This window comes from Caloenas nicobarica, chromosome 1, assembly GCF_036013445.1.
Source record: "Caloenas nicobarica isolate bCalNic1 chromosome 1, bCalNic1.hap1, whole genome shotgun sequence".
NCBI classification, from domain to species: Eukaryota; Metazoa; Chordata; class Aves; order Columbiformes; family Columbidae; genus Caloenas; species Caloenas nicobarica.
Genome location: NC_088245.1, coordinates 93,869,746 through 93,884,564, shown reverse-complemented (window position 1 = coordinate 93,884,564; position 14,819 = coordinate 93,869,746). Strand labels below are relative to the sequence as shown.

General features: G+C 43.6%; 1 protein-coding gene across 8 annotated transcripts in view; it reads left to right on the top strand.

The window, feature by feature from the left end:
- PHLDB2 (pleckstrin homology like domain family B member 2) overlaps nt 1–14,819 on the top strand; it is an 88,763-nt gene that overhangs the window by 27,591 nt on the left and 46,353 nt on the right. For all 8 annotated transcript variants that reach the window (XM_065643585.1, XM_065643595.1, XM_065643620.1 and 5 more), the window contains exons 3-4: nt 2,740–4,085; nt 13,851–14,234. In XM_065643585.1, coding sequence (XP_065499657.1) covers nt 2,740–4,085; nt 13,851–14,234 — 1,730 coding nt within the window. The remainder of the gene's footprint in view (nt 1–2,739; nt 4,086–13,850; nt 14,235–14,819) is intronic.

The following is a 14,819-nucleotide window of genomic DNA, read 5'->3' as shown; positions in this document are numbered from 1 at the left end:
TTTAGCTGTATGATTGTGGGCACTGGGGTGCTGGAACTGAAAACGCAGAAGACCCGGCATAAGGTATAGTAGAGAAAAGTTGAATCCGAGTGGCTTCACATAGGTATTGTGACCTTTTCTTACTGGACTTGTTTGCATTTCAAGTACAATGAACCCTTCACTGCTGTGGTGAACAGGTCTGAAAGTTTCCATGAGCTAACTCTGTTTTTGGCAAAAGCATCCAGTCTTCGTAGAATTAAATGTGCCCTACTGGTGTTGTGAGGGAGTAATGAACAATTATTAATATCCCATTAATGTGTCTGCTAAGTTTTTTGTATAGGAGTCAGTGGAATTTATGCAAAAACATTTGAACTTCAGCTGCATCCATGTTATGATTTGGACAGTACAATTTTGATATGAGATTTGCTTTCAATTTTGAGAGATTTGGAAGAGGGAAGGCGAAAGAGAGAGGAGGATGGAAATTGATTCCATTCCACAAAGGAAGGACAAGTATACAAGGCCTATACATTGTGCCTTATATCTATACTCTTAAATAACTTTTACATCTTGTTCTTCCTTATAACACCACTAGTATGATGAATGTTTTATCTTTTCCAGATGATTTTTGTCTTGTCCTGACAAGAGTTCCGTTGAACGTAGGTCATGTTCCTTCTTTTGTTCATTTGAATTTCATCATTGCTGCTGATCAAAAGTTGTGAAAACAGCTGAAATATGTCAAGTAAAATGTCAAATTATAAGAAACTGCAGTTTCACTGGTCACAGCGATGATGGTCTGATGGAGAGCTCTGTGAAATTACTGGTTCAAAGGCAACTTAGTTGTATCATCATAACAAACATGTTAAAATTACAGCAAATAAAATCTCAGTCAGCATAAAAATATTAAATTCTGTGTAGTAGTAAACCTGAGGCTTGGTTTTGAAGCTGCAAGTTAATGTTTTTGGCTGCTAGCAGAGTTTGTAATTAACACATGCTTAGCCAGGCCTACTAGGCTCAAGAAGGTGTTTGATATTACTTTTTTTTCCCCCCACCTTAATGCCGACTCCTTTTATCTTCTGCCTATTCAATTACATTATTAATGATGGTTACCTTTGTTCTGAAACTTACGGGTTTGTTCCTTAAGAATTGAGGAGAATGTGCTGTTACACACGTAGACTTGCCACAGCTGGCATATAGGAGGCCTGCGCAGTAGAGGTCTATTGAATAATGCCCTGGACAGTAATGAGTTCTAGGGTTTTTTGTCCTGTTAGCAAGGAGGGTCCCAGAAATGAGGACCGACTCAAAGAATGCACTGCCACCTTCCACTGGATATCTGAACCTAGTGATCCTCAATGGAACTGGATCATGACAGTTCTGATGGGGGGTAGGAATGCAAGTTTTGTGTCTAGGTTTGTATAATTGTCTGAAGTGATACTTGGAAGAGGGTTAAAGTATTGCCTCCAAGGATTTTAAAGGCACTTTACACATTCAGCTGTTAGGATTTCCTGCCGAGTGACAAGCTGAGATTAGGTTTCTCATGAGGTGGCTGAAGTCACAGGTGAAATGTGACTGAGCCAAGAGTAAATCCCAGATCTGACCCTTATTTTCAGGAGCAACACTCGCTGGCACTGCAGGAACTGACACTGAAGAATGGCTTATTAGTTCGAAGCACAGCCTAGCACATCCGAGGAGCTGCTGTACATGTTAATGGTGCCATTTCTACATCAGCTGAGGTCTCAGTGCGAGCCTGCTGAGGGTCCTGTTTATCTCCTGCAGTGATTGACGTTGTCAGGAGCTGAAATACTGTCTCCGCTTTCGGCGAAGCAGGACTCAACTGCAGGCTGGAGCTGCACGCATCATTCAGCAATAACATCCACTACAGCAAAGGCTTTTTCAGTCGATGTCCTCTTCCAGAATATAAATTATAAATCTGAACAAGCTTTAAGGCCTGGAACCTTAAACCCCTGTCAGTGTTTCTAATGGTCGTGTGATTTTTTGTTGGTTTGAATGAAGTCATGTGGCCTCTTGTCATAGTTCCTTAAGGCTATCTTTTAACTAAAGTGCTCTTTGCAGATTCAGTTACAACTTTGTATTTTAAGAGCACTGAGCTGAAACACCTTGAAGAATGTGCCTCAGTTTTGTACTTTCCTGTGAAGCTTTGCATGAGAGTCCACAGTGTAAGCACAACTGTGACAAACTCTTCCTGAGCTTTGAATTGAGCTTACTGGTATTTTGGGGCTTGGGTGCAGTAGCTGCACAGGTTAAAAGAAGAGGTGGTCCAGAGCAGTACCCTACCTTCTGTATCCTGAGCCCGAGGAGATGTATATTCAGTTCTTTGCTCTTAGCTTTTCATCTTCTCTCTGCACCTCACTTCCTCAGCGGTAAAACATCAGGACAGCAATGCTTCTTTACTTCGTGGACATCCTAGGATGCTCAGGATTATAAAGGCTGAGCCACAGAGTCCTGCAAGAGATGGGACATCAAAGAAAGAGTCTAGCCTCTTTCTGACTGTGTTGCTGATTTGTAGTGTGAATTCGGTGATGTCCTTATATCCCTGCTTTTTTCCAGTCTCCATCTTTTGCAAAAATGGAGATGGAAGGATTGTATATACCCTCCTTTGCTTAATGATCTGAGAGAGATTTATTATAAGCACAGTAATTATTAGAAAAAGTGTTATTTTCAAGTTAATGTGCAGACATGCACATGGAAGAGGCTGCTTACTTATTTACTGAAACTTTTTTTCTTGTTTTCTCTTCCTTACAGATTCCAGTAAGATGGTGGCAGAGTATAGCCACACACAAAACCAGATGGAATTACAAAATGCTAGTTTGGGAAAGGGTTCTGTGGCAAATTCCCTTGAAAATGGTCTCCAGGATATTATGGAAAACCTCAACCCGAAGAAATATTCATCAACTCTCAAATTTAAAACAAATGGGGACTATGCTGGCTCTTATTTAACCCTTTCCCAACCTATGCCGGTTAAACCCCATCCTTCCTCCAGTGTTAAAAGTACACACTCTATTACCAAAATTCAAGGAGTCAAGCAGTTCCCCTGTGAAAGCCCATATCTTCCAGAAAAAAGTATCTCTGTAAAGCATTTGGGTTCTGTATCGGGCACGTCTCCATCCCTCAGCGGGTACGGTTTAGGAAGGACAGACTTTGATATTCATGCCAGCAGAGAAAACGAAAAATCCCTTGGACACATGGATAAGTTTCACTACTCAAAGTACAGTCAGAAAAACAAATCGTATGACAACGTCTACTTCCCGGGAATGCTGGAGACGAGGAAGATCTCGGGCTCTCTTCTGACCATGTGGAATGGAAGCTCGGGGAATGAGCTGATGCTTTCACCTGCTAGCAATTCAGGGGCGGCCAGCATGCCTTCTAGCCCAAAGCAAGCCAGGAGGATGAATGCTGAGGACAGCCTGGCCCTTCACATGAAACCAGTTAAACACAAGGATGTGATGATGGAGAACCTGGGTTCACGGCCTAGGAAGTACTCTGGTGGATCTCTAAGTCATATGGGAATGTACAGTCGTTCCCTACCCAGACTTTATAAATCAACAGAAAGCCAGCTGGTGCCATTAAGTTTGCCCCCCAGAAGCTCTCTGGGTAATATTAAAAGGAAAAAACTTGGAGAAAAAGATCTACCTCAGAATGCTTTAGATGCTGATAATTACCTGAATTTTTCTTCTTGCAGCTCAGGGGTTTCACCACATGCAAATTCTGTAGGGAATAATCCCTATGTCAGTTCAACTCTTAATGTTCCTGCAAGCCCTCGAATTGCTAAGAAAATGCTTTTAGCACCTTCTTCCCCATATCTTTCTGATGATTTCGATAGACTTGGACTCTCAGGAACAAGTCCCAGTAGTTCTTTCTCCCCGGTGGATTTTGACCGTTCATTCTCTGTCCGAAGAAACCTTTCCACCAGTTCCGTGGAACTTGATGACCCGGACCTGGAAAGTTACAGACAGACGCCAAACTCGCTGCAAATGTCCATGCGAGAGCGGAAGAACAGCATTAGCTCCATTTCAGGAAGAGAAGACCTGATGGACTATCACAGGAGGCAGAGGGAAGAGCGGCTTCGGGAGCAGGAGATGGAACGGCTGGTAATTTTTTCTTTTCCTCTTAGTTTTTCACGGCAGTTAGCATTTGCACAATGTCCATCCTGGATATAGCCATCAGGAGGGTACAGCAAAGCACTGCGCTTTGAAATTTATATGTTGTCTACTTCAGATGCCTCGTTTATTATTGCAGTCTATGAAGCTAATGCTGAAGTAGTGTGCTGCTGTAACAGCTTTGATAGACAATACCATCCAGCCATCTTAAAAAAAATGCTGGAACCCATGTAAACTGTGTTTGGTCATCCTGCGGGCTCTGTTAAAATGTCTACGTACATAAAAACCCACAAATTGCACTGCAGGAATCCAGCACATTTTGTTTTAGATGATGGTGCTGTTTTGTGGTAAGTGGGTAAAAAAAAAAGAGTCTCCGCTAGAAGCTGCTTGGAGTTTTGTGTGCTGTGGAGTCAGGTATACATTGCTGTGGGTTCAACATCCATCACCAGAGTTTTGTCTGCTTGGTCGTGTTTTTTCCTTTTGAGTATTTTCATTAAAATATAGACCTCCTTGCTTCTCCCCCTCCTGAAATGGAGAGTAGGAGAGTGACAGAATTCCTCTCTTTGTTTCTAGTCAACATAAAGCAGTGCATACTGCTTCAGCTTAGGATTAAACTTGACAGTAAAATGTAATTTATATATTATTAAAACAACTTTTGGGTAGGAGAAGAATGGTCTTCAGAATACGCAAAGAGTGTTGAAACAGTTTTGTATTGAAACTTGCCCTGAGAGTACACTTAGTGTTTCTTTGAGAAAAGTTTTTGCAGTGGCTGCAGAGTCTGTCTCACCCTGTTAACATCCACTCATACCGTACTGATTTTTATTGTCCACGTAGAAACCGGGGTCATTAGATGGGCCATTTTGTGTAACTGAATCTTAGATTCGAGACATTAATTTGAAATTTGTGTTCTTTAATTCAAATCTTTATGGATTTGAACAAGATGGGGATAGGACGCTCTTAAACCTGTCTGGTTTGCCTACAGACAGCGAGCCTGCAGGGGAGTCCACTTCCCGGGCAGGTGAGGGGGAAAAGCCGTGGGGAGGTGGGATGTGGGAGCAGCGGGATGCAGGAGCAGCAGCTGCCCGTCAGGGACCACCAGCAATGGTCCAGCGCCTGTGCTGGGCCGCAGGTCCCACCCGCCAGCAGGCTCAGCTGTAGGATTGTAACCCATTCAGGTCCCTCCCTCCCCTTCCACCCACATCCTTGACACAAGCTGGGGAGGAGCCTGTTACATGGGCAAGAGCCTGCTTTTTCAGAGAATCCTTTTGGTTGGAAAAGACCTTGAAGGTCATCAAGTCAAACTATTAACCTGTCACTGCCAAGTCCACCTCTAAACCATGTCCCTAAGAACCTAATCGATGCATCTTTTAAACCCCTCCAGGGATGGTGGCTCAGCCGCTTCCCTGGGCAGCCCGCTTCCATGTCTGACAACCCTTTCCGTGAAGAAGTTCTTCCTAATATCCAGTCATCCATAATGCTCTCAGCGCTGTACTCAGTAAGGTACACGCTGCTGGTTTGCAAGATGTGAAAATGTTCATCTTTACCGGCTTAGAGCCACGGCTGTAGAGTTGCAGCACAGGTGCGAGGGGGCGGCAGGTCCTGCTGTTCTACTGTCTCGGTGGGTGTCAGGGCCTGTGCCCCCACCCTGCCTTGCCCTTTCTGCCCCCCAAAACCTCTGTGGGCTCCCCTTGAGGCTGCAGGCGCTGGGCCCCCCAGGGCAAGGAGGGCCAGCTGTGAGGGGAAATGGCTGGGCAACTCCGGGAAGGTTCTAGGCCTTCATGCACGCAGAAGTGGGGAGCATTGGCAGAAATGGGTTGTTTCTCTTTTCTTCCTGCGGCTTTCTCCCTGCCTTTCCTCCACTCCCTTTGGAAATCTCCTCTCTTCTCCTTGGTCCTGGAGTTCTGTGTGTGCAATGGAGTGTTTGCTTCTTATCAGAGGGTTTTCCAGACAGTACTGCTGTAAAACCTGAGATAATCAGTCATAAAAGACAACGTAGTGGAGTGTATTTGTATTTCAAAGAGAACAGCGCTGCTTTTTTTTTTTTTTGTGTGTGTGTGTGTGTGTGGTGGCGCAGGATGGAAGGGGTTGTTTCAGTATTCAGTAAAGCTAAAAATTGTTCTGACTTTCTATTTAGATGTAATGACTATTTTCCCCCTACCCCCCTAATTATTTTCTTGCCGGACAATGCTTCCTTCATGTCCTGATTATTTAAAAAGATAATTTGCCTACTGTTTTTCCAAGCATATTAAAGTTTTTGAAAAAATAATGAAGTTTTCTGTGTTGCATGTAATTTGAACACGAAGGAACTTCCTCCTGATAGAGTTCATCTTCTGTTCAGGATCCTGCTCAATAGTGGTTTTAGTGGGGTTTTTTTTTTCCTTTTGTTAGAGTTATCTGGTGGAAGATTTGAGTATCAGGAGAGTGACTCCTTCCAGTGGTTTGAGAGTCTTAAAAATGCCATAAATAGGTTTTTAGATTTCTGAGAAGAAGGAATATATTAAAAAAAAAATCTGCATATCAGCTCTTTGTACACTAGGGCCTACCCTGTTTTGGTTTTGTTTTATTTTTGTCCTTCTGTGTGGATCTTGTCATGAGCCTATCCAAACAGGGTCTTCATATATCCAGCCTGAGCTTCCAAAGAGCAGTTTTGTCTGAGCTTGCGTAAAGTGAGATGGACAAAGGTTAGAGATCCAGGTCTGCTCAGGTCTCTCTTTTTTGGGAGATGGGGGAAGGTGTGAATTAAAAAAAAAAAAAAAACAACACTCATGGATAGCAAAACTCTGTGCTTTGGGTTTTCAGTGCTGATTGAAAGTTCAGATTGAGTAGCTGGTAGGTAAATGGCAGGGGAACACAGTCCCTCTATGCACAAGTGCCCGTGTCTCTGTTCCTGAAGCAAGGTACGCAGAAGAAAAGTGTAGGACTACTCAGAGAATTCCATCAGAAACAGAAGCCTCCTTTCTAGAGGATTAGACTGCTCTATGGCCCAGATATGAAGTGGAAAGCATCTTTGTTTGTACCAGCACTGCTCCTGTAGCTATCCTGCTGGCACAGAGGGGTTTTGGGGTGTTGTGTTTGATAGCTGATATTGACTTCTGGATGTGTGGTGTTTGTTTTGTTTAGGTTGGTTTGTTTGTTTTTGTTTTAGTAAAATAAATGCACATGTTATCTGACCTAGTGTCTGCCCTTGGTCTCATCTATTTACTTTCAGTTTTTTTCTTTTTCTTTTCCATATACATTATTCTGTGAGTTTTATCTGTGCTTGGTTTGCTTTTTAAGTGACAGGTTCCTCTGGAAGTTTGCATTTTGAGCTGCTGCTACTGCCAGATGATCTGCTTTCATTGCCTAAAGAAGTAAACAGAGAATTTTAAACATGGTGCAAATAGCGAAAATACGTATTGCAGGGATTTTTTTTTGAATGATTTAAATGTGTGAGTTGTAATTCGTTCCCATGCACCAAACAGAAAAGACGTGCATGTGCTTGTGTAGGATTTGGTGTTTCTCCCTCTCTCTTTTCTTTTGGTTTGCCTTTTGCGGCTGGGTTCACCCGCACTAGCTGAAGACTGTGTTTTGCCAGCCTGTTTCTCTGTTACTTGAGGAGCAGGGGGAACCAGAGTTCCCATTCTGCTGAGCGCTGGGGACTGGTGGGTGCTGGGGGACGGCACAAGGTTGCTCCTGGAGCTTGCACAGGCAGCGGGCTGGTGGGTCACAATCTGCTGCTGCTTCCTCTCCAGCCCAGCTGACCGGACGTCGCGTCTTGGCATGGGGACGTTTACACAAGCTTTATTCCAGTTAGATATTGCTGAAGCTGGCACAAGAGCCTTACAAACAAGGAAAAAAAACCTGTCACTGTGATCTAAGAATATTCAATGAGATTCAGTTAGCTATTGAATTTTTTTAAATTTTTTTTAAATTTTTTTTAAATCTCACTCTTTTTTTTCCTATCGGAGATAAAAGCCCAACTGTGGTAGCTGCAGGAACTGAAAGGCAGTCTTTCTCTTCAGCCCATGAGAAGGCTGGAGGTGGAACAGCACAGACAACATAGTCAGATATATATTAAGGCCGTCTGTTTTCTTTGATACTTGCTCATATGAAGAGCCCTGAGCTTGATTTTTCTACTGCTGTTTGTTTAGGCAGTACAATGTATTTCCTCTAGGTGGTGGTAGGTACTTAAAAATTACACGTGCAGTATCTGCGTGATACCTTCCGTAGTCCCACTGTCTGCACAATCTGTAAACATAGCTTGTTAATGAAGTTTTACTAGATGCAGGAATTGTGCTGGGAGAGATTTCAGCTTATACAACCGATGCCTGAACAAGCAATGATAAAATTCAGGGAGCTTATTCTGTAGTCTACTTTTTCCACAGTCAGAAGACTGTTGGATTTCATTAACTTTATTCAGCAAGTAGGAGGAAATAATACAGAATATCCCTGTGCATGGTTTTCATTCATTACAGTTTAGTAAGATGTGCTCATGTGAGGGGAAAATGAAATGAAAATACTTTGGAATTTTCAAGGTGGTAGTGCTTTAAAATTATAGTTAATAGAGCTTATGTAAATCTCCCATACAGCTTGGAAAAACCTCATATACATGTTTTATAAATTTATATTGGCACAGTGTCTTTTTCTACACCCTTTAAAGTACCCAAGCTGTATGTAAAAGTGTAACTGATTTACCTCTTACAGGAATCCCAGCCAAGTAGACAAAGGCTAGATCAAGGAAATTTTTCCCACCATTAGTATTTGACAGTCTCTATAGTGTTACAGAATTGCTACTTAACATCAGTTTGATTTAGTAACTGAACAAGTGCCATATAATAGGACTAAAAACCCCCTCAGAATATAACTAATACTGATGATTCAGTAAATTTTCAGAAATATTCAGTTTTAATTATGTTCCAAAACATTTTTGTGGGATCTTTAATAATCCAAAGCATGGATTACATATACTTGGTTATTGCAGCTATATGTTTTATGCAAATGAACAATATGGGCCAGGAAGAAATACATTTCATGAAACCCGTTTGCATTTACAGCACTTAAGTTTGGCACCAGAGCTCTAGTCTTCAGGCTCCTGCCCTCAGCCTGGGGTGTATTAGAAGGGGGGTAGTTAGTAGGTCGAGAGAGGTTCTCCTTCCCCTCTACTCTGCCCTGGTGAGACCTCATCTGGAGTATTGTGTCCAGTTCTGGGCCCCTCAGCTCAAGAAGGACAGGGAACTGCTGGAGAGAGTCCAGCGCAGGGCAACAAAGATGATGAAGGGAGTGGAGCATCTCCCTTGTGAGGAAAGGCTGAGGGAGCTGGGGCTCTTTAGCTTGGAGAAGAGGAGACTGAGGGGTGACCTCATCAATGTTTATAAATATATAAAGGGTGAGTGTCATGAGGATGGAGCCAGGCTCTTCTCGGTGACAACCACTGATAGGACAAGGGGCACTGGGTGCAAACTGGAACACAGGAGGTTCCACTTAAATATGAGAAGAAACTTCTTCTCAGTGAGGATGACAGAGCACTGGGACAGGCTGCCCAGGGAGGTTGTGGAGTCTCCTTCTCTGGAGACATTCAAAACCCATCTGGACACCTTCCTGTGCAACCTCATTTAGATGTCCTGCTCTGGCAGGGGGATTGGACTAGATGATCTTTTGAGGTCCCTTCCAATCCCTGACATTCTGTGATTTGAAAAGGAGCATCCACATAGGTACTGCAGGGGGAAAAGGGCACTGCTCTGAACAACATTGATATTTTGGAAGCCAACGGCTTTTCCTCAGGAGCCCAATACGTTCCTGCAGAATCAGCAGCTAATTCTGCAGAAAGTCCTCTGCTCGGTTCCTCCCTGGAGTCTGGCTCTACTTGCTGCCACTGATTTCTTCTGCTTTTTGCCGCTCCGTTTCTTCTGTGCCTGCTCCAGGAAGGTAAGGACGAGGTGTTCCAGCCTGGTCCCTGCACCACTGGTCCCCCACTCCCAGTGCTGCCCCGGGGAAGCGCCTCTGCTGGGAAGGGCTGCCCGTGCATCGCTGCTGAGAGACGGGCATGAGCTACGGCAGCTTCTGAATTCCCTGCTTCTAGTGGTAACGTCAGGGCCAAAAGAGTAACTATAGCAAAAGCAAGGACTGAAGATGAGAAAAAAAATGAGGCTGGAGTGAGAAACTGGTGCAAACTGGACAGAAAGGGAAGAAGAGTTGGGCAAGCTGTGCTAAGACCCAGTTAAAGTCTCACTTTGAAATAAGCTTCTCAGTATCTGGCAGGTGTGAAATCACCAGCTCACTAGAAATGCAGGAAGGAAAGAGAAGCTTTTCTCCTGCCTCTTGTCTGTGGGGTGCTGGATATATTTGTGAGAAAGAAACATTTGGGTGTTTCTGCTGCTTTCCTCCTTGGTCTGTCTGCCTCTTTCCTCCCCCATCCTTTTTGACCAGCTGCTGCTCCAAGCTTTTGCTGTGAAGCTGGTTGTTTGTCTGCCCATGAGGTTTTTAGACCGACAGTGGAAAAGTGCTGCTGTTTGGTAGCTGAAAAGAGCAACAGCCTCTTCTTCAGGCAAAGGGAGCCTTGGCTGCACAGACTAGCCATAATTCTCATTAGCGTCGGCCACAAAGGACAGACTGCACATGTATATTTAATGAAATCTGGGGTTATCCAGTTGCTAGTGGCACTTATCTAAAAAGCTTCCTGCTTGCCACAGCTGATTGACCAAGTGTTGTCCTGATATCTAGATACAGCATCACCTCTGTGCATTTGTAAAATTCATATACGTGACATACAGCAGATGAACAAATCCAGGAGTCTCTGACAGGTTTGCTGTTAAAAAAGTGGTAGGTATTTATCTCTGCTATTTTGGAATATTTTTCTTTACAGTGTGCCAGGGATGTCTCTTAATGTCATTGTTAATCAATAACAGAGGAGGGTTATTATCCCCTTATCCCACCCTTCTCCTTCAGCACCTAAATTTGCAGCCATCCATAGATGCTGTGTAGCTTTGTCAATGCCAGGAGCGGTGGAACTGCTCAGGCAGAAAGTGCACAAGACCTGTGTACCCCTTTTCTTAGCAGGTAAGAGCTCCACTGAAAATACATGGAGATGATTTAGTTTGTTGGAAAGGATGTTTTATGGGGAAATACACTGAAAGGCTTTCAAGGCTTGATTCAGCCCCCCTCCCTCCCACCAGAGCCAATTTTAAATCTATTTCCTTTTTTTGACGTACCTTTTTTTCCCCTCTGCTGTGTTCGGCGTCACAAATAACTTGTGTGGTATTTCTTGCAAAATTATTGACTGGATTTTCCATGTTCTGCTGCTTTTGCACTTTTCATTGCAGGGGTGCTTTCCTTGCTCGCTGCTTGACTCAGAAATTTGTTCTGGAAACAGTTAAATGCAGGTGTGCTGGAGCTGGGATGAGTTGGCCAAGATGAAATGATGAGAATAGGGCGTATAAAATAACCACAGAGCTTCCTGTCCATAAGCTTCTTGGCACATGTCAAAATAGAAGTGAGAGATATCGTTATTTCTGCAATGTGTCTGAAAGTTCATCAGGATTTTTTTAAGACTGGCAGAAGTTTTCCTGCAATTTTTAAGGTTTCCTGAGAATTTTTTTTTATTTCCCTCCCCCCTGCCGAGTGCTCAGCGAAGGGCAGGTTTGCAGTGAGAGCCCCTGACCTGAGTGCTTAAGCCAGGATGAGCAGCGGCTGCGTTTTGAAATTTGCCATTTCCTATTATTATTGAAGGGATGGAGGCTTGGCAGAGCCCTGATATCCCCTGTTGTTGCAGGGAAGGATGGGGCTCCGTGTCCTGATGCCATGTTTCCCATCCATAACCATTACGATGACTGCATGAAAGGGCCAGACCCGGTGCCGTCACAACAGGGAGAGCTGTGTAATTACCGGTGATCCCAGCCAGCCCTTGCACAGCGCTTTAGGAATTGGGATGCGTGGCCAAAAGTCTTAGTAAGAGGGAGGATAGCGGCGTTGGAGGGGTAAGGGAAGAGGCTTAGGGTCTGGCAGTGGTTGCCTGGAGGGAACAAGGTTTTGGGGAGTTATAATTATGTCAATTGTTTGGGGTTGAAGGATGCCTGCAGGATCTGCTGGACCCATTTAGTGGAAAATACAAGCTTGCAATTGCTGCCCCACAGCTGCCCTGCGCTCCACTATTCCAGCAGCTTGTCCCTGCTGCTGCCATTACAGGAGGCTTCAGAGGAAACCTGCAGTGGGAACCTGGAAATAAGCTACCTGAAGGCAAAATTTCTGTCTCGCAGCGCTCTCTCGGTTGGGTAGTGCTTGGAAATGGATGGGTTCAGATGGGGTCTCCAGCTCAGAAATGCAGCTCTTAACTGTGGGTGATGTGGGGTGATGTGAACGTGTAGTGCATAGAACCGGGTGATCTCTTGGTAGCTGTGTAAAAGCTAAGTGCTTGTAAACCAGTGTTAAATTTTCATAAAACTCCAGCGGCTTGCTGCAGGGAAAGGGCAGGCAATGCATTGCCTGAACTGCTTTGCCTGATCCTTGGTATCACATGCTGCTGGGCATGAGGAGTGTTGGGACTGTCAGGAATAGCTGCTTTGCAAGTCCTGTTTGCGAATGTAATGCCAGGTAGAGCTTGGAAAGTGCATATGCCTGTAGCGGCTCCTGGGGAAGGACGCTGAGGATTTGGGGTTTTTGGCTTTCTTTTTCAATGCTGCTAAAAATAAGAAGGATTTCCTAGAAATCAGAAATGAGATCATTAGTGCCGGTATTAATGCCAAGCATGGAACTCTCACAGTGGTCTTTTTTTCCATCAGAATTTTGAATAGGCTTATGGTAAGCAATTTTTTATTCACATTGTTTTTCTTCTTTAGCAAAAGAAACATAAAATTACATAAAAATATGACCCCTTAAAAATGAAAAATTTTCTCTGAAATAGAAGTTACAGGAAGCCATGCATATAGTAAAATAAAACAAATGTAACTTTCTGATACTTTTTATAAAGTATCATAGAGATCTAGAAATTCTTCAGGAATTAAATGTTTATAGCAACTTGAAGCATGTCAGGTCAAACTGGCACAGCTATTCAGATTCTCAAGTTTGAAATGTTGGTATGAATCCATAGGGAATTTGAATGAACTGGTAAATAAAGATTTCTCGCACTTCTGTTTATTTTGATGTCTGTTGTATTTTAGATGTGATACCTCGTTTTTCTGTTAATGCTCCTAAAACTGTGTTTCAAAATGTGGACTAATTCTCCACCCTCTTCCCCCCGCCAAAAAAAAAAAACACCACAATCAGAGTTAGCAAAAAATCCAAAAAAGTCAGAAATTAGAATCTCTGATATTTTGCAGCTTGGTAGGAATATAGCATTAAGTATAAAGTGGAACAATTAGTGATTCATACAGTGAGCTCGCTGGACATGTATACATACAAAGGAGGTATGGTTACAACAAACTGAATAAACAATATCAATATTAAAATTTTCTACATTGGAAAGATAAATAAGTGTTAGGGCATCTTATTTAAGTAGCTATTCATTTCTGTGAAATGTACTTTTAATTTTTTAAGTTCTTCTGTGTTACTTTTGATTTTTCATCTTGCACTGTAATTTATGTATCTCTGTTTATTATCTCTAAGTGCTAGAGATGTATGTAGAACTGGAGGACTTCAGTCCTTCACTCTTAAAAAACAAACAAACAGAACCCAAAACTACCACCGACAAAAAAACTCCCAGCAAAAACAGCAAACTTTTTTTAACTTCATCTTTACTTCAGGTCACATGTGACGCTTAGTTCTATTATCTTTTTTTTAAACTAGGAGCGACAGCGGCTGGAGACAATCCTCAATCTGTGTGCGGAGTACTCCAAATCTGACAGTGACCCCGCTGCAGCTACAACGGTCGCTGATGTTCAAAAAATTAACAAAGAACTCGAAAAACTTCAGCTCTCCGATGAGGATTCGGTGTTTGAAGACTCCCAGATGAATCTGGAAACGAGGTTCAGAAGCCCCTTGAAATCATCTGCAAGCGATTCGGATTTCTCGGAGCTGAGCAGCCACAGCCGTGGCACCGCTGCTTTCCTCCCCTCCCGGGCTCCGAGAGCCGACGAGCATTTCGGCGAAGGTGCGAAGCCTCCACCTTTTGCTGCTCCCGGCTTCCTGAAAGATGCCACCGAATCATCCTACCTAAGCATCACGCCAAAGGTAACGTTCTGTAGGAGGGAAGAGCGCAATCCAGGTTCAACTGCTTGAAATCCTCCTCTAGAAGTCAGCTGCCCTGGCAGGGACCGCAGTTAGGATGGGTTAGGTGTGAGAATTAATCTTGGAGCTCATACAAGTTAGCAGCCAGCAAACAATTATTACATTTTCTGTGGAAGCTATTGGTACTGGAAGTTGTTGGGGTTTTTTTGTTTGCTCTTTTTTTTTTTTTTCCAGAGATACGTACTGCTCAGGAAGATTTTTTTCAGGATTTTTCTGAGTGAGAAGGATTTACTTCAACAAACATAGCTACTTAAACAAGGAAGGTTAAATGAGGAAGGTTTCAGGACCCTTGCTGGGATGTAGGAGGGAAGGGAAGCTCTGCCATCTTCTCCCAGCCTGAGGCTCCTGTCTTCTGTATGAGGAGGATGCTTTCTCATGAGCAAACCAGAACAGTTGCGCGGGAGGTGAAGAGGAGTTGCCTGAGCCTAATTTACTGTCCTGTCTCCTTTCTTGGGGCTGGACCTGAGCCACTTGTGAGATCAGCTGTTACCTCTCATGGGTTGCGGGGTGGTTGCCAGCCTCCTGCAG